The sequence below is a fragment of the Homarus americanus genome, unplaced genomic scaffold, assembly GCF_018991925.1.
Source record: "Homarus americanus isolate GMGI-L3 unplaced genomic scaffold, GMGI_Hamer_2.0 scaffold43075, whole genome shotgun sequence".
NCBI classification, from domain to species: domain Eukaryota; kingdom Metazoa; phylum Arthropoda; class Malacostraca; order Decapoda; family Nephropidae; genus Homarus; species Homarus americanus.
In genome coordinates, this window is record NW_024756438.1 from 77,725 (window position 1) to 98,104 (window position 20,380).

At 39.8% G+C, this 20,380-nt stretch overlaps 1 protein-coding gene across 3 annotated transcripts in view; it reads right to left on the minus strand.

Moving 5' to 3' along the window:
- Positions 1-20,380, minus strand: part of LOC121856800 (AP-2 complex subunit alpha-like) — a 53,871-nt gene that overhangs the window by 7,012 nt on the left and 26,479 nt on the right. For all 3 annotated transcript variants that reach the window (XM_042352519.1, XM_042352517.1, XM_042352518.1), the window contains exons 15-18: positions 18,005-18,119; positions 14,095-14,224; positions 5,558-5,696; positions 4,038-4,182 (exon numbers count right to left, since the gene is read on the minus strand). In XM_042352519.1, coding sequence (XP_042208453.1) covers positions 4,038-4,182; positions 5,558-5,696; positions 14,095-14,224; positions 18,005-18,119 — 529 coding nt within the window. The remainder of the gene's footprint in view (positions 1-4,037; positions 4,183-5,557; positions 5,697-14,094; positions 14,225-18,004; positions 18,120-20,380) is intronic.

Genomic DNA, 20,380 nt, shown 5'->3' on the forward strand with positions numbered 1-20,380 from the left:
CCTCCTGCTCTTCTATACAAAGATCCTGGGATGTGATGATTTCTGAAGTACTTAATGATTTCAGTAATGTGCTCCTTAATGTTCTTGATTTGCAGGTCTTGTGAAAGCAAATTTAACAGGTATGCAGAGCAACCATATGTTATAATGGATTTATCTTGTCCAAATTCACTTCTCATTTTTGCCATATTAGCAGCATTATCTGTTACACAACTTTTTACTGTGCATCCAAATTTATCTTCACACTTTTTTGTAGCACATTCAGCTAATTTCAACAGATATTCAGCTGTGTGTCTTGATTCTGTGTCTATAGAGTCAACAAGATAAATATGGTTGTCCGCTGTTAAAGTTATACATACTATAGGCTCATTATGGACATTACTCCATCCATCCATGGCCATGCAAACTGTTTTCTCACTAAGTTCTTCTGAATAATTCTTAATCACTGAATCGTAGGCTTGATCCAAAAGAGACCCTCCAATTTGATGTCTATTAGGTGGAACATATCCTGGTCTTAGCATTTTAATCATCTTGATGTTATTAGCCTGCTGCATTGCATATACTTTTCAATCATGTAGAATAAAGAGAGAAAACAGTTATTAGTAAAAAAATCATTTTGATTTAAATCATGATTTTTTTACTCTGATTTAAATCGATTTAAATCGTGTGATTTAAATCATTTGATTTAAATCATAACAACCCTGACGGTGAGCAAAATTTAAACACATATATGTGAAAACATTCATTAGAACGAAATATGTTTATTAATATTAAAATACCATTGATAAGTGAAAACAAAACTTACCATTCTTTAGTAATGTTAATACAGTACCTTTCAGTGAAAACACAAAATTCTTAACTTACACCTTATAGGTCTACTTGTGAAGTCATCTACAACATATTTAACAGTGCACAAGAAAAGCAAAACTTTAACAGCAGCAGCCCATAAAATATAAAACGACCAGAATGAAACCAAGCAACAAGAAACTTATAACCTAATTTTAGAATTCACCAACGATGTTTAAAGGTACAGTACTGTTTACAAAAATGTGATATACGGGTACAGGTACTCATTAGAGCAATGAATGACTACTGCATCAAGGTCATCAAAGTACCTGAAGGGATCCCATAGGAAAATACAGTAAGTTCTCGCTTAACGTCGGGATTACGTTCCTGAAAATACGACGTTATACGAAACAACGTTAAGCGGATCAAATTTCCCCATAAGAAATAGATAATATACGGGAGTTGCGTTCCCCAGCCTCCCTTTGCCCCATGAAAAACATTACATATACAAAAACTCTTTGCCATTTCTATAAAATAGTAATATATATATATATATATATATATATATATATATATATATATATATATATATATATATATATATATATATATATATATATATATATATATATATATATATATATATATATATATATATATATATATATATATATATATATATATATATATATATATATATATAATATATATATATATATATATATATATATATATATATATATATATATATATATATATATATATATATATATATATATATATATATATATAGAACTACTATGCTTGTATTGGTACTCACCAATGGGTGGAGGTGGTAGAGCGAGTGTGTGGTGGGTAGTGGAGCGGAGGAGGAGGGTGGCGAGTCACATGAGTTCGCTGCGGCTGCCTCTTCCTCTTCCTCTTCTGACTAGGGTTCCTCCGCCGCTGTTTGCTCCTCCTCCGTTAAAGTTTGCTCCTCCTCCGTTAAAGTTTGCTCCTCCTCCGTTGAAGCTTGCTCCTCCTCGATGGCTGGCTGTTGTGAAGAAGCTGCTTCTGCCGTCCCGCGAAGAACAAATGAATCCAGTGTTGACAGCTTGGTGCTAATCCTCCTCTTCTCCTTATAGATCTGTGTAACAACCAAGCTGTCATCAATGCTGCGTTGAACATTTGAGCTACGTTCTCTGTTTGGGTCATCATCAATAAGGATTTGCATTGCTTGCTGGAACATGTTGAACGATTCTGCCATCCTCTTGGAAGTTAGCGTTTGTTGAGGTTCTTCTTCGCCGTTGTCATCTTCAACGAGACTGTGTTCTGTTAGTTGTTGCAGATCTTCGCTGGTGAGCTCTTCTGTATGGGATGCCAGGACGTCCTCAAAATCCTGATTCCAGCTCATCAAAGCGTGCCTGTCTAGCCAAGCCGAGGATATCCCTATTCACAGCTGGGACTAAGGCCATAAATCCCATAAAACTGTTGATGCACTTGGGCCACAATTTATGCCACGCACCATTCAGGCAACTTTCTGAAACCTCTTTCCATGCCTTGCCAATGTTGTCAATTGCATGAAGAATGTTGGAGCTACGCCAATATTCTCGGATCGCAGGTTTATTTTCTCCGTCTGTAGCCTTGAGCAGCAGGGCCACGGTACGGTGTAAATAATAAGCCTTGAATGCGGCTGCATCAGTGCTGTCGTGTTGGGAGGCAGAAGTGCAACTTTTACACTGTCAGGCAAGTCGTCGAAATTGGGAGGATGAGCTGGAGCATTGTCAACGATCAGAAGAATTTTGAAGTCAAGGTTCTCCTTGGCACAGTATTCCTTCATTGCATATACGTTTAGCCACAGGCTAAATATGGCGCCGGTAATCCATGCCTTCTTGTTTGCTTTGTAAATGACAGGAAGGTGATCCTTGGAGTAACCTTTCAGGGCCCGAGGGTTAGCAGCGCGAGAAATCAGCATAGGCTTCAGCTTAAAGTTGCCGGCAGCTTTCGCATCAAGCGGTTTTTTTGCCGCTTTAAAACCTGGCGCTCTTTTCTCCTCCTTGGAGATATAGGTCCTCTCAGGCATCTTCTTCCAAAAGAGACCAGTCTCATCCACACTGAAGACTTGCTTCGATGATTAGCCTCCTTCCTGGATAATCCGTTTGAATTCTGGCAGGAATGTCTTGGTAGCAACCGTATTTGAACTGGCAGCTTCACCAGTCATCTTAATATTGTGGAAGTTATACCTGCGCTTAAATCGTTGAAACCAGCCACAGCTGGCCATAAAGATCTCTTCCTTCTTCAAACAAGGATCTGGTCTTATGCTGGATAACCATAAGGCTAGCAGGTGCATTGCATTGATTCTGGTCCCCCATCCACATAGCCAGCATCTTTTCCACTTTTTCTATCACAGTACTTCTAGTAGGAGTTGCTTTAGTTGCACTGACAGAAGTATCACTTCCAGCACTAATCTTATTCTTGTCAGCGTTGGTCCAGATAGTGGGCACCGTTGTGGGGGTAAGACCAAGCACAGCGGCTATGTCCACAGCACGTTCCCCTTTTTCAAATCAGGTTCATACATCCATTTTCATAGCAAGGGTAATGGTCTTACATTGCCTCTTCACTACACTAGCATCAGTAGCACTTGATGAAAACTTGGAAGCTATTTCGAATGGTTAGAGTACAGTTTTAGAGCAAAAGCACTTGAGCACACATGAATGTTGTGAAGTCGTAACAGAGACTGGCTTGGCGTCGCTCGGGGACGCCGTGACGTTCCGCGAGTGAGGGCAGCGCGCTGAGCCGAGAGAGCGTAGCACGGCCAGACAAAAGCGTGCGATGCGCTGTAGAAAGTATTCCGTGACAACGCAAAATGACGTAGAATCCGATCATCGGGACAGTAAATGAATTTTTGGTATCTTAAAGTTTAGCGACATAGTACCGAAAAAACTTTAAGCCGGATGACGTTATATGAGGACTTACTGTATTTGAAATGTGATTTTATCCATTGATCAATTGTAGTGTTGTAATTTTTTTTTCTTATAAAATTTGCATACTAATTATAACATTTTATCTTACTTTTTTATTTTTCACAGATTGGGATCCCATAGAGCAGGGGTGTCAAACTCATGGCCCGCGGGCCAAATGTGGCCCTTGGGATGGTTAATCTACATTAAGTGGGAAATAAATGAAAATCTGTCTTATAAAAACCCCAAGTAATGTACAATACTAACACAGATAATACCTAAGCATAAAAGTCATATACTACAAGGTATACTTGCCCACTGAGATTCTTCCAACGAGCAAAGAAAGATTCTCCATTCATATCTGTTGGCTCAAAGAATTTGTTGCAGGAAAGCGGTAAATGGAGTGCCAGGCGTTGGGGAACATTGCCATAGGTAAAGCTCACTGACAAGTCCGGTAGACCTGAGGAAGAACATGATAATTATTCTTAGGTGAAAAAAAAGTCTGCTTGAATATAATGATGAATAAACTAAGTACGGTCTTTGAGTAAAAAAAAAAAAAGTACATAAACAGTAAGCTCCCTTAAACCCACATTCGCTTAATTTGAATCCCCTTGCAAAGTGGACTGCGGTCCAGCACCAGACACATGCACAGTATCGTCAACTCGGGAGAAAACAACCTAAATCCAGTTAGTATGAGGAAAAGTTCAAGTAAGAGGAGGCTGCCACTGTGGAGGCACAGGAGGGTTACTCAACAGCTACCTCTGAGGAGGCAGTACAAGTGGTCAAGAGAGGCAGGGGCAAACCGTGGCCCGGTCCATGTGTTTGTGCGGTCTGTGGAATTATTTTGAAATTCTACTTAATGTGGCCTGCGGTTCAGGCCGGTGCAGCCAGTGAATAAAGTAATAATTATTAAAAGAATAATCTTCACACACAATTCGTTACGGTTTCATCACCTAAGAGTAAGTAACTGTGAAAATTTAACAGTGAAATAAGTACAGTAATATTTTCATCAGCCGGAATCCCTCAAACCTGGAACTTTTCAACAGCCGGAATTGAAATTTTCTTGGAAAAATCGTTTCTAAAGCTGTAATTTTCCGGAAAATTCAGGCTTTGGGAACGATTTTCCGGAAAATTCCGAGAAAATTTTCCCAATACTGTACCCAGAAAATATCGGGGACGGGGGGATTTTTTCCCAGGTTTGAGAGATGAAAAACAAGCACATTTTCAGGAAATTCAGAGAAAATTTTTCCGTTACCCGGAAAATTCCGGGGAAGATGGATATTTTCCGGTTTTGAAAGTCGTCTCATTACCTGGAAATCTCTCATTCCTGGAAGTGGTCTGCACCAATTGTTCCGGCTAATGGAGATATCACTATATCTAATCAACAATATAAACATTTAAACTAGTGTGAGTTTACAGGCCAACTTCAACGTGATCTGTTTGATGGATTTGTTGCTATGTGGCAGCGGATGACTCGGGAATTAACCAGTGGGGTCATGGGCGATGGTCACAAAGGATTTAACTAATTAAGTACTTCCAGAATAACACAAAAACAAAACACCTCAATCACACCTCGGTAACCCATAGTTGGCAAGTAATTAGCACTAAAAAAATATAATTCAAATCTTCTAAGCATCATTACAACCACTAATTACCCCGCAATCGAATCGTGGAACATATTCGGAATAAAATTTTGGGTCGAAACCGAAAAAAACAAAACAATAAATATGCATGAATTATAACCCCTCAAAAATAACCACCACAGCTTATAATCTACTGAATATGTTTATCTTATCAGTTCCCCAGTGGGTTCTTCATATGATGTAAACTCTTACCATTAAAGTCTTCAACACATTCACAATTCACGAGTTGCTGGACTTGTGCTCCAGCATCGATGGAGGGCTCAACTGGTTTAACTTGTACCGTAACCTTTCCCTGCTGACCTTGACCCACCGACACAGTGGGATTGAAGGCCTAAAAAAAAAAAAATAAATAAATAAATAAATAAAAATACATACATACATATATATATACATACATACATACATACATACATACACACACACACACATACATATATATATATATATATATATATATATATATATATATATATATATATATATATATATATATATATATATATATATATATATATATATATATATATATATATATATATATATATATATATATATATACACACACACACACACACACACACACACACACACACACACACACACACACACAGTAGTACCACGATTTTTCACGGTCAATTGAACCCACAGGGTACCGCGTAAAGTGAACAACAGAACATATGGGATTAATTCCAAGAGACTGGCCGGACCCCCAAACTCCACTTTTTGACAACACAAAACTATGTTGTCGTAAAAATATTATCTTAACTTTATGATGGTATGCACACACAATTAATATAGAAGAGGTTATGTTAGGAAAAATAAAGGTTAGGTTTAACACTTACGTCAGTAGAAGAGATGGGTCGGCATACGGGGATGGAGGCTGGTTCCGAGGCAGAGGGCAGATTACTGGCCCTCAGGTGAATCACCATCATTAGGTGAATCACCATCACTATCCGTCATAGTTGTCAGGGCCTTCCTAACAAATCCCTCAAAGTCACCTTCACTGTCACTATCACTGGCTCTGGCTGGCTGTGGTGGGTTGCGGGCGAAGAACTCGGTAATGCTTTTTTGACGGCTACTGTTGATGTTGTCTTGATACACCTTGATGTACGGCTCCATAGCCTGCACCAACCGGGTATGGAAGACTTCATAGCCGTCATCGTCATGATCGTTGGAAAGGAAGAGCTTCAATTTCTCTGCACACTCGATGGCACCCTTAATATTACTATGCGTTAACTTGTGTTCTTCTGGGGTTGACGCACCACCTGCCTCTTCACTGATGTGATCATCTTCCAACATCTTGTCGGCAGTCATTTCAGGATCTCTGATCACCTCCAGGATGTCTTCGTTGGTGGTCTCGGAGAAGCCTGCAGCTGTAATACTGTGCGCAGCTTCTCTTGCAAGGTCCAATGCCACTGTAACAGACTGAACCTCACCAGTCACAGGTTGACTCCGCCTCTCGCCTGGGATACCATGCAACACATGCCTCCATGCGTGACGAATCATAGCTACAGAGAGCTGATCCCATGCCTCCACCAAGAAGTCCACAGCTTGTTTGACGTTAAATTTTTTCCAAAACTGTTTGACAAGAACTTCTTGATTCACCACCTGTTGTTCCTTGTCCTCATCGCTTTTGCTCTCGCTATCGGTGTCACCCAGCTTACGCATCTCATCCTTGGTGTTGGTACAGTCGTTCAGGAGCTTAAACGTCTTTGCAGAGTATGCAGCTTTCACATTGCATATCAACTCCTGGTCCATGGGCTTGATTAATGTCGTAGTGTTGGGAGGAAGGAAGACCACTTTTACGTGGGGTGACAATCCATAAGTAGTGGCAAGTGTCCTGGTGCGTTGTCAAGGAGCAACAGAATGTTGAATGGAACATTCTGTTGCTCGCTGAATTTCTTCACGTCGGAAACGAAAGTCATCAAACCAGGAGAGTGACAGAGCAGAGAACATCCACGCCTTACGTGAGGTCAGCCAGTGGACATTCATCTTGCTCATGTCCACGTTCTTGTAGGCGTGCGGCTTGCAGGCTGTGTGGATCACCGATAACTTGGGATTACAGGTGCCGGAGTCATTGGTGGTAAAGAGGACGGTGATGCGCTCCTTCTGCAACTTCCGGCCCCGAATCTTGCTGGCAGACTGGACAACGAAGTTTTTGGTAGGCAGCTTTTTCCAAAATAGACCGGATTCGTCCATGTTGAACACCTGGTCGTCGGTGTACTGTCCTTCCTCCATAACCTCATGTAAGAACGGAGGAAAATCTCTAGCCGCCGCACGGTCAGCACTCGCTTCTTCACCACCGATGTTGGTGATCTTGTTCCTCTTCTTAAACCTATGCAGCCAACCAGAGGAAGCATTGAAGGGTTTGGGCTCTGCAATTCCCATCTTACGTGACACTGCTGCGTACAGTTCACGGGTGTACTCTTGAACGGATCGCATGTCCACCGCCATGTTGCGTCGCGCCTGACGAATCAAGTAACTCACCAGCAAATTTCCAAACTTTAGCAGCACCTTGTTCTGGCAATACTTGATCATTGAAGCACCTGCAGACTTTGTGATTCTCATGTGTTCTTTGATCTTGGCTGCATCCTTCTTAATAGTACGAATCGTATATTCGTTGACTCCATGCTGGCGCGCGAGATCAGCTTGACCTGTTCCTTTCTCCAAATCTTGAATGATCTTGTATTTTACTTCGTAGCTTAGGGAACGTCGTATCTTCTTTGGCTTAGGGCGGCTGGGGCCAGGTAAGGCAAGGTTTCTCTCTGGGGTCGGTGGTCCAGCGGAAGCCATTTTACAGAACAACGGATGCACGTTTACACGGTGTGGCCTGGAGGGACGAAACTGACGCAGCTAGGTCAAGCGTCGTCTTTTCTCCCTCCCGCGGGTGGACACGTCATATTACTTTAAACCAATCACAGCTAGTAGCAGAGGGAGGTAAGGATGCATGGCCCAATCACAGTCTGATACGTCATATGACGTCACTGATAATGTAACAGACACATAAACTGCGCAACCTTATCACGCGGCTTGCCCAAGCGGGAGAAGGCAGGCGGGAGGGTCGAATCTAAAAATAGCGTCGCGCCAGACACACTGAGTGTATATGGGTAGATGCATCGCATAATGTGAAAGTTCCGGTCTGGCGAGGTACCACGTAAATGCGAAATCGCGTAAAGCGGGGTATTACTCTGTGTGTGTGTGTGTATATATATATATATATATATATATATATATATATATATATATATATATATATATATATATATATATATATATATATATATATATATATATATATATATATATATATATATAATATATATACAGTGGTACCCCACTTAACGCGGTCAATTGAACCCAGAGGGTCCCGTGTTAAGTGAAAACCACGTTAAGTGAATAACAGAACATATGGGATTAATTCCAATAGAACCCAGCCCGACCCCCAAACTCCACTTTTTGACCGGGTAATTTGTATGAATTTTATGAGCTAAAACAAATATCTTCAGTTAATAAAAAAAAAAATAATTCTTCACTGGGTAACAGATGGTCGGTCGGTCGGTCCCTCCCTTCCCCCCACCAACCGTCCCAAGGAGATGTGTGGGATAACCACTAAATTTTAATAAATAATACCTCAAACTAAAGTTAGGATAATATAATTGACATTGCTGGATTCCTTGTAAGACCAGGAATATTTTGAATATAAATGTCATATATTTTGGACAAAAGATAACATAGTTACCTAGAGAACAATTTTTATCTAAAAATTGTATGTTTAATGCAAAATATATGTTGTTTATATTCAAAATGATCACCAAATTATAAGAATTCCAGCAATGTAAATTATATTCTGGCCGGGTAATTTGTATGAATTTTATGAGCTAAAACGGGCAGTCAGGCAGGGTGGCGGGTGAGGCAAATCTAAAAATAGCGTCTCGGGTGGGGCAAATCTAAAAATAGCGTCTCGAGCCGGACACTCACCGCGTATATGATGAAAAATGCCACGTTAAGTGAAAGTTCAGCTTTGGCAAGGCACCGCGTATATGCGAAAACGCGTTAAGTGAAAGCGCGTTAAGCGGGGTACCACTGTGTGTGTGTATATATATATATATATATATATATATATATATATATATATATATATATATATATATATATATATATATATATATATATATATATATATATATATATATATATATATATATACACAGTTAACCCTCACTTTACGCGGTTAATGTAACCCGGAGGGTCCCGCGTAAAGTGAATACCATAACATATGGGATTAATTGAAATGGAGTCCGGGCCGATCCCCAAACTCCACTTTTTGACGACACACAACTATGTTGTAGTAAAAATATTATCTTAACTTTATGATGGTATGCACACACAATTAATAATTAAGAGAAATATCAATAATATTAGGTTTTTTAACACTTACATTAGTAGAAAAAATGGCTGGGCACACGGGGATGGGCGGTTGGTTCCGAGGCAGAGGGCAGATTATTGGCCCTCACCTGTGTCACTTGTATCAATTGTATCACTATCCACCACAGAGGCTTGCAGGGCCTCTTTGTCAAACTCCCCAAAGTCCATATAAGTCCATATCCTCACCATAATTATCACTATCACTGACTTGGGCCGGCTGTGGTGGGTGGCGGGTGAAGAACTGGTAATGTTTTGATGACTGGGCGACCTTGTGCGCACCATGTTCGCGCAGCTTACACAACATGGCGGATGGCGGGAGGTTTGGATCCAAAAATGGCGCGGCTCGCCAGCCGCTCTCCGCGTAAAGGGGTACACGCACCGCGGAATGTGAGCATCCTGGGTTCCGGCAGGGCATAGCGTAAAATCGCGGAATGTGGGACGCGTAAAGTGAGGTTAACTGTAGTATATATATATATATATATATATATATATATATATATATATATATATATATATATATATATATATATATATATATATATATATATATATATATATATATATATATATATATATATATATATATATATATATATATAACCACATATACAAACTTTTGGAAACTATTATATATATATATATATATATATATATATATATATATATATATATATATATATATATATATATATATATATATATATATATATATATATATATATATATATATATATATATATATATATATATATATATATATATATATATATATATATATATATACCCGCTTTCACTTAACGCGTTTTCGCATATCGCAGCGGTGCCAAAAGCTGAACTTTCACTTAACGCGGATTTTTCCACAGCAACGCGGTGAGTGTCCGGCTCGGATGCTATTTTTAGATTTTGACCACGCGCCACCCGCCCGCCCGCCCTCCCGCCTGCCTGCCTGCCTCTCCCTCCTCCTCCCTCCGCTTGGGCAAGCGGCGCGGTAAGGTTGCGCAGTGTGTGTCTTTGTTGCGTTATCACTGACGTCATATGACGTCTCGGACTGTGATTGGCCATGCAGCCCTACCCCCCTCTGCTGCTAGCTGTAATTGGCTTAAAGTATTATGACGTGACTACCCCGGGGAGGGAGGGAGGGAGGAGAGACGACGCTTGACCTAGCCGCGGCAGTTTCATCCCTCAAGGCCACGCCGGGTTAACGCGCATCCATTGTTCCGTAAAATGGCTTCCGCCGGACCACCACCCCCAGAGAGAAACCTTTCCTTACCTGGACCCAGCGGCACTAAACCAAAGAAGACACGACGTTCATTAAGCTACGAGCTGAAGTACCAAATTGTTCAAGATTTGGAGAAAGGAAGACGCCAAGTTGATCTCGCGCGCCAGCATGGCGTCAACGAATCTACGATTCGTACAATAAAGAAGGATGCAGCCAAGATAAAGGAGCACATGAAGCTCACAAAGTCTGCAGGTGCTTCAGCTATCAGGTATTGCCAGAACAGGGTGCTGGCAAAAGTGGAAACTTTGCTGGTGAGTTATTTGGTGCGTCAGGCGCGACGCAACATGGCGGTGGACACGCGCTCAGTGCAGGAGTACGCACGTGAGCTATACGCAGCAGTGACACGTAAACTGGGAATTGCAGAGCCCAAACCCTTCAATGCTTCCCATGGTTGGCTGCATAGGTTTAAGAGGAGGAACAAGGTCACCAACATCAGCATTGTTGGTGAGGAAGCGAGTGCTGACCGTGCGGCGGCTAGAGATTTTCCTCCGTTTTTACGTGAGATTATGGAGGAAGGACAGTACACTGACGACCAGGTGTTTAACATGGACGAATCTGGTCTTTTCTGGAAAAAGTTACCTTCCAAGACCTTCGTTGTCCAGTCTGCGAGCAAGGTAAGGGGCCGGAAGATGCAGAAGGAACGCATCACCGTCCTGTTTACCACCAATGCCTCCGGTACCTGTAAACCAAAGTTATCGGTGATTCACAAAGCCCGCAAGCCGCACGCCTACAAGAATATGGACATGAACAAGCTTAATGTCCACTGGCTAACCGCACGTAAGGCGTGGATGTCCTCTTCTCTGTCCCTCTTCTGGTTTGACAACTTTTTTGTTCCTGACGTGCAGAAATTCTGCGAGCAACAGAATGTTCCATTCAACATTTTGTTGCTCCTTGACAACGCACCTGGACACTCGCCCCTACTAATGGATCGTCACCCCAACGTAAAAGTGGTCTTCCTTCCTCCCAACACCACGTCATTAATCCAGCCTATGGACCAGGAGTTAATCTGCAACGTTAAAGCTGCATACTCGGCAAAGAAATTCAAGCTCCTGAACGACTCTACCAACACCAAGGATGAGTTGCGTAAGCTGGGTGACACCGACAGCGAGAGTAAAAGCGACGAGGACAAGGAACAAGAGGCGGCGACTCAAGAACTTCTCGTCAAACAATTTTGGAAGAAGTTTAACGTCAAACAAGCTGTAGACTTCTTGGTGGAGGCATGGGATCTGCTGTCTATTGCTACGATTCGTCACGCATGGAGACATGTGTTGCATGGCATACCAGGTGAGAGGAGGAGTGAACCTGTGACTGGTCAGGTTCAGACTGTTGCAGTAGCAGTGGACCTTGCCAGAGAAGCTGCGCAGACTGTTACAGCTGAAGGCTTCTCCGAGACCACCAACGAAGACATCATGGAGGTGATCAGAGATCCTGAAGTGACTGCCGACGAGATGTTGGAAGAAGAACCCGCCAGTGAAGAGGAGGAAGAAGGTGCGTCATTCTCCGAAGAACCTAGTTTAAGTCATAGTGATATTAAGTATGTCATAGAGTTAACAGAAAAAATTAAGTCCATCGTTTCCCGCGACACTGACGATGAACGCCATGACGTCTTCCATAACCGACTGGTGCAGGCTATGGAGCCGTACATCACGGTGTATCATGAAAACATCAAAGCCAGCCGTCAGCAAAGCATAACCGAGTTCTTCGCCCGCAACCCACCACAGCCAGCCCAAGGCAGTGATAGTGATAGTGAAGGTGATTTTGAGGGATTTGTCAGGGAAGCCATGACAACTGTAAGTGACAGTGATATTGATTCACCTAGTAATGGTGATTCACCTGAGGGGCAGTAATCTGCCCTCTGCCTCGGAACCAGCCTCCATCCCCGTATGCCGACCCATCTCTTCTACTACCGTGAGTGTTCCTTAAAACTTTTCGTTTTTTAACCTATTCTTTATTTTTCCTATGTTAACCTTTATCTTTCCTAACCTAACCTCTTCTATATTACTTGTTTTTCATGCCACCATAAAGTTAAGATAGAATTTTTACTACAACATAGTTATTTGTCGTCAAAAAGTGGAGTTTGGGGGTCGGGCTGGGTTCTATTGGAATTAATCCCATATGTTCTGTTATTCACTTAACGCGGTTTTCACTTAACGCGGGACCCTCTGGGTTCAATTGACCGCGTTAAGTGGGGTACAACTGTATATATATATATATATATATATATATATATATATATATATATATATATATATATATATATATAATGAGAAGTTTCCAAAAGTTTGTATATGTGGTTAAATAATGTAGAAATTATATACAGTATATGAATTGGCAACTCGGCTACAAGGTGGACTGCCACAAGACACAAGATTCTTAGATCAAATTTTCTTCATTGTTTAAGCAAATATAAGAACATTTGGAAACTTATCTTAAATAACAATGAATAGTTTATTATTATAAAAATTCTACCTGTGGATTTAATATTTATCCTGACAGCAATGCAGCCAAAAATAGATACACCAATCACAATCACCTTTACATACAACCTTACTTTACCAAGTATTGCCAATACGAGACTCCGGGTGGGGTTGCTGGATCTTTAGCGGACTGTACATGAATTTTCCAACTATGGAAAACTATTTTCGTGTAAAACATCCCTGTTACAACCCCAGTTACATAAACCTTTAATACAGACAATGAATCTTTGCTTTCATGGGTTTGCTGGGAACCACTGCACCAAGTCAGTCACACAAACAAACTAAACCTAATCTACAGTACCCTTGGAACATTAGCTAATTGGTTAGGTTTGGCAGATTAAAATATCCATTGCACTTCATATATAGTTTTCACATTAATATTTCCTTTCTTCCCCAATGAATTTCTTTCTATACACAAAATAAAATCTAAACAAAAAAATAATTGGCAAATATACATTTACTAATATTTCAGCAAAACCCAGGAATTACTCCAATTTGCACTAAGTACCTATTTCATTACTTCAAGGAAATACAATTCAATATCCCACCTGCAAAGGCATGGAAGTTTTGTTTCCATAGAAGACTCCTACCCTCCCAAGGTTTTGTCGAAATTCGGACTTTATACCAATTTGAATGATGTCATTTTCATATAAAACACCATTGTTTTTACATACAAATCTGCAAAAAAGGAAATTTCAATGGTACTCTTTTGGTAAGAGAAATGGTGTATTATTGAGGTAAAAAAATTAACTGCACAGGAATACATTAGTCCCTACATGTGTGTAAACTGCACAGGAATACATGTGTCTGCCAGTTAACCTTTTTTCTCTCCAGTTTTATAGATCTTCAGTGATGTTCCTGCAATGAATGGTAATGGAAAATACCCTAAAAACAAAAATACACACACGAGTTAACTATTTTGTCTCATTACAAATGTACAGTCCTGTCTTATCTTCTAAACTTGTGCTACATTGTGATTACACAACTCTTCTTGATGTTGACCAGCTGATAAAATTTTTTTGGCTACTTCAAATCTGATTCTTCATATACTACACCATTTGCTGCTCAGGCCTCAACATACTCCCTCTCCCCAAGCAAGGGGAGTGAGGCTGTTACTATACTTTCTTGTATTGTACAATAATCACTTACTAAATACAAATAAGCAAAACAGCTTGAAGTTGATTCTGAAAAAAAAAAAAAATTATTCACTTATAAATCCGAGTTACCTACATCCCAACATATTTGTTCTCATAGCTGGGAAGGTTACACTGTCACTCTCCACAAGTCTTAAAAGGAAATTATAATTATTCATGCTCTCCCTAAGAATCCATTACAATAAACATACCTGACAAGAAATAATAATGAATTATTAGTCCCAGGGGAATCACTAGTTTTTTCTAAGGCTTAAAACAAATTCTAAAAGAAAGGACAAAAATGTACAATAAAATGGAAACAAATGTTAATTACTGTCAGGTATTCAAATACTCATTGATATACTGTACTGATCTGAGCAGATGCAAAAGATGAGGTATTCAGCAAAGCCAAGCAAATACAGTAGTGATAGAAACAAGGATATTGATGGTGTGCAATGTGTGACAAATGACCATGGTAATGTGGTTGTTGATAAATAAAATCTAGGATGCCTGGAGAAAATACTATCATCAACTACTAAATGAGGAGTACATGTGAGATGGGTAGTCTAGGAGTAGCAGAAACATGACAGGGATCATGCCCAAACACTATCAGAACAGTTGGTGAAACAAATTAACAAAATGTAGAATGGAAAGGCAACTAGAATATCTGGAATAGTTGCAGATGACGTATTTATGTCATTAGTTACTGAATTAACTAATGCTATCACGATGTAATGTTCTGTTCTAGATAAATGGCATAAGTGTGACTGCAAATATTTACAAGGGTAAGGTGATATACCCAAATGCAGAAACGACATGGGCCTGAAGCTGTTAGATTAGGTTATGAAAGTCATGGAAAGAGTAATCAAGAACTTGATAGAGAAAGAGGGCATAAATGATATGGGTTAATGTCAGACGGAGGTCTATGGAGGCAATATTTTATGGCCACGCAAATACAAAAGCTATCTTTAGGGAAGGAAAAAGCTGTACTTCAATTTTGTAGATTTAGTAAAGGCATTTTACAAGGTACCATGTGAAGTGGTAAGTGAACAATGAGAAAGCTAGAGCTTAAGGAGTTCCTTGTTAAGGTGGTTACAGCATTAAAAGAGAACTCCTAAACTGCTGTGAAAGCAAATAGTAAGGAAAGTGAAGAATCCAAGGTGAAAGTAGGGGTTCGTCTTCAGCCCCCTTCTGTTTACCATGCTGCTAGAAACAATATCACTGGTCTGCCTTGGGAATTGTTGTATGCTGATGACTTAAGTGTTGATAGTAGAGTGTATCCAACAGGCTGTAGAGAAATTTAAGAAATGGAAGGATAGAATACAGTCAAAGGGTCTGAGAGTGAATGTGGTGAAAACAAAAGTTCTGATTAGTGGCCTGGGTCAGGTACTTGTAGTGGAAAGTGGAATATGGCCAAGAGCTGTCTTTAAAAAAATGTGCTGACAGCAACTCAATTATGTACAGCAAGTGTGGAAGGTGGGTACACAAGAGGTGCAGTGGAGTATAGGGCAGACTGCAAGATGTTGCTATGTGTTTTGTATGCACAGGAAATCATGTGGCCTCAGCATGGCTAGAGAAATTCAACATTAGAGAAATGTACCAGGACTGTGTCGATGAGTTCTGGGTGACATGATCTGTGCTGAGAGGGGTGTTGAGGCCTGTTCAGTATTAAGTCAGAAGTGGCAGGAGGAAGTTTATGGAGTTGCTGCTTTTACTGACAGGAGGTCCTTGCCTCTGCATGAAAGGAAAGGTCTATGCAGCTGGCAAGAGAAATGTGTAGGTGTATAGCAGTGAAACATGGGTAGATTAAAAGAGGATGCTATACAGGAATGAACAAACTGAAATGAGAATGGTGAGGTGGATGTGCAATGTAACTGAGAAACAGGAAACTGTTCAGAGCTAAGAGGGAGGTTGGGTATTGAGAATATTGTTAAACTTTTGTGTAGAGGTAGGCAAAGATGGTTTGGGATGTGGAGAGAATGGATAAGGCTAACCGAGTCAAGACATGCACGAGTCTAAATGCGGAGTGAAGAGTCAGGGGCAGGCCAAGAATGACAAATGGAGAGGTTATACAAAATGTCATTAGGACTAAGAATCTGACATGAGAGACTACAAGAGACCATGCAGCACAGAGCTGCCACCAGGTAATTGTTGCCAACTTGCACAAACATGCACAAAAGTTGTTGATGATGATACAAAAAAAATCAACATTTTCACGTGTTTACTTCATTTCCTTTCTATGATGTTATAAAAAGGAGGCAAAATTTTTTACCTTATAATATAGTAGCTAGGTTCAGCATACTGAACCATAAACAGTTAAAATGAATGATGGTCTTCCACTGACCAGGAGCTTGTTGCGTCGCCAGGGATGTAATTACCCCAATCAATCAATCAATCAATTTTTTCCAATTATTTCATGTAAACATTTGTTCCACCTAACCTTAACATCTCATCCTCTTCACCTTACTATCAATTCACTTTTAATCACTCTTCACATTTACTCTTTTTCTAACTTGCTATCACCCACTTATTCACTTCCATACCTCCAGGTGAAGTAATAGAAAAATACCCATCAAAATTATTGGTGTTCTTAAAGCCATCCAACTGTACGTACTCATCTTAACACACTGATTGACTGCCTTAATATCCCCTGGCGTCACAACTCATAGGTCAGACATCAAATACAGTACTTTAAATTAAAAGGAAGTAAACATACATCAAATATTAAAAGACCAATAATGCCTAAACTTAAATGGATAGAATAAAATTTGGTTTCAGTAAAATTAACATAAATAGGATAAAATCTTTAAAATTACATGCAGGAATAAAAAATATATATTTTTTTTACATATACTGTACAGTAGTATAAACTTTATATAACAAGAAAAGTGGGCATTATCTTCAATAAATATGAAAACAGTGCTTTTAAACAAGTATCCCCACCAAACACCAATTGAAACCTGCATGGTGATGTTGTCTAAGAGCCTCAAGGCTGGGGCAGGCGCCTGCCACCCAGTCAAGGCAAAGAGGAGGGTTGTTGCTGTGTCCATTACATCCCCCCATGCCTTGACTACCACAAACAAGCTTCACCACAGTATTCTCCTTTTACTATTATCATCAAATTTCTGATATTTTACTAGTTTTAAAACTATTTTCTTTGAACAGCTTCAAAGCATTACTCACATCAAAATCAACATTAGTCAATTGCACAGTAAATTTTGAGTATCTAAACAATGACGATATTAAATTTAATTCTAAGATGGTAAACAGGTTTAAAAGACCAACTATTAAGTTTATGAAACATTACTCTCAGTCCATTACTCACTTCTTGATGTTGTCTGTGGCACCCGACATTGATATCGTGGCAGGTGCTGATGTGCCGTTGTGTGTGTTGGTGCCTCCACCCCCGTACAGGTCGCCCAATACATCCACAAGCACACCTTGTCAAGTATATTAATTTTTTCAACTACAGCAGTTCAATATGTCAACTAAACTTATCATAAATGGTTGATGTTTAAATGGATGGGGTAATAAACGAGACGAGAGAACTTGTGAATGTGGGGTTCGTGAAAATAAAATGATACAAACTGGAATTTGTCAAAATTGTAGTGCACAGTCCATGCAGTGATATGAAGAAAATATAATATAAAACTATAAAATAAGATGGTATGTATGTGTGGGAAGTGAATGTATGAGGAGGTGGTGGGCTATTACTGCATGGCCGACTCGCCAGCCAGCCCACCCGCCACGTTTATTGTTACTATAAAAATCATTACAATACTCTTATGTAGCTTAGAAATAAAGAAAATATAATATAAAACTATTACAGGTATATAAGAAAAAATGAAGATGTATGTGTGTGGAGGCGGTGGGCAATAACGGTGTGGCCGCGCACCCTCCCATGTGATGTCATGGCAGGCACAGAGCGGCAGCCACACGACTGTGAGTCAGCGAGCTGACTACTTGGCTGAGGTGGGTCGTGTCACCCAGAGGATGGTTTGAGTGTGAAAGGAGCCATTTTTTTATATACAAAATATGTGCTACAGGGTATTATATTTTATGATATGCAATGTATTGACTTTATTGATTATCGAAGGAATAAACATGGCAGTTCATCCCAGTTAAACGAAGTACTGTATTCAAACTTATGTTACTAGATGATTTCAGAGGAATTTTTATTTTTATTACAGGCACGCCCTGAGTTACGATCATCTGCACTTTGATCATTACCCTATTAAATTCTTCAATAAAACTAAAAAGTGACTTACGACTGTTCGTACGAACCAAGTGTGGAACACACTACTTTGTTTGGCGCACCGTGCCAGCTCCCTCACTGAGCCAGCTAACTCATGTGCAAAAAAATGTATATTCCCTTCATGTAGTTCCCTTTATGACTTCTTTTTTTTCTTCACAATATGTATGTACAGGTAGTATGGTGGGTGCATGTAACCAAGCAAAAAAAAAAAAAAGTTACGTATATCTGCCTGAAAATACGAGTTGAAAAACAACCATAACACCTTCAGTTTGGCACACTAGCCTGGTGGAAACAGTGACGAGTCCAACTAGGCTACAATGCCGCCAGCAATGTTATCAGATGCATATGTGAAAAGAAAGTTATCTGTAAATCTTCATTTGTATCAGCATTATACTGTACAAGATTTTAAAATATGGAGCGAGAATGCAAAAAGGTGGGGGTGATTAGAGAGATGGATTGGAAAGGAGTGTTGCCAAGTGCTCCTCAACAGCTGACCTTTATCTCGCTACCAAGCAGTCACACACTTGTGCATCAGTACGTATTTTAATGAGAATTTACAATGTTCTGAATTATGAACAGATCAACTTATGATCAGGGTCGAGGAACGTATCCCTTTCCTAAGTAGGGGAGTGCCTGTATTATTTTACTTTAGTGCCAGTTTGTTGAATCTACCAGTTATCCAGATATCAGATAACTGGAATTCTACTTTATTTATGTTTACACTTGTCATTTGGACTGAATAACTTGGCAACACAGCTCTAACCCACCCCCCCCCCCCATGCAAAATTAAGCCATGAAAAAAATTTATACACTGGACCCTCACTTTATACACATTCACTATATGCGACCGTATTTTCTACCCACAATTCAATTTATGCAGAAAAGATTCCCCAGTATGCGTTCTGAAGAAGATATGGCGCACTAGTTTTATAATACATTATATTATATTATCTTTATTTCTAAGCCACATTAGAGTATTTTAATGATTTTCTACAACTATTATAGCATCAATGCTCCAGAAATGGTTGTGAAACGTGCAGTGTGTGTGTGTGTCTACTGAGCTGTATGTGACGCGGCTGGAGTGGCGAGTTGGCCACTCCACCCACTTTCACTTTCCACACAAATACCCATGTTCTTCATGTCTTAGTTTATATTTTTATATTACATTATCTTTATTTCTAACCCACATCAGTGTATTGTAATTATTTGTCCACAACTTTTATAGCATTACTGTTGACTTTTAGTAGTTGTAGAACATATCCTAATTTTCCCCATAAGATTAAGTATTCACTATATGCGGATTCCCATTACGCTGTGTTGTCGCAGAACACAACCATAGCATAAAGCGAGGGTCAGGTGTACAGTACTGAAAAATAAATAGGGTAATTATATCATAAATGTTAGGATCTACCACTCACCAAGAGACAAAAACATCTAACCTAAGCT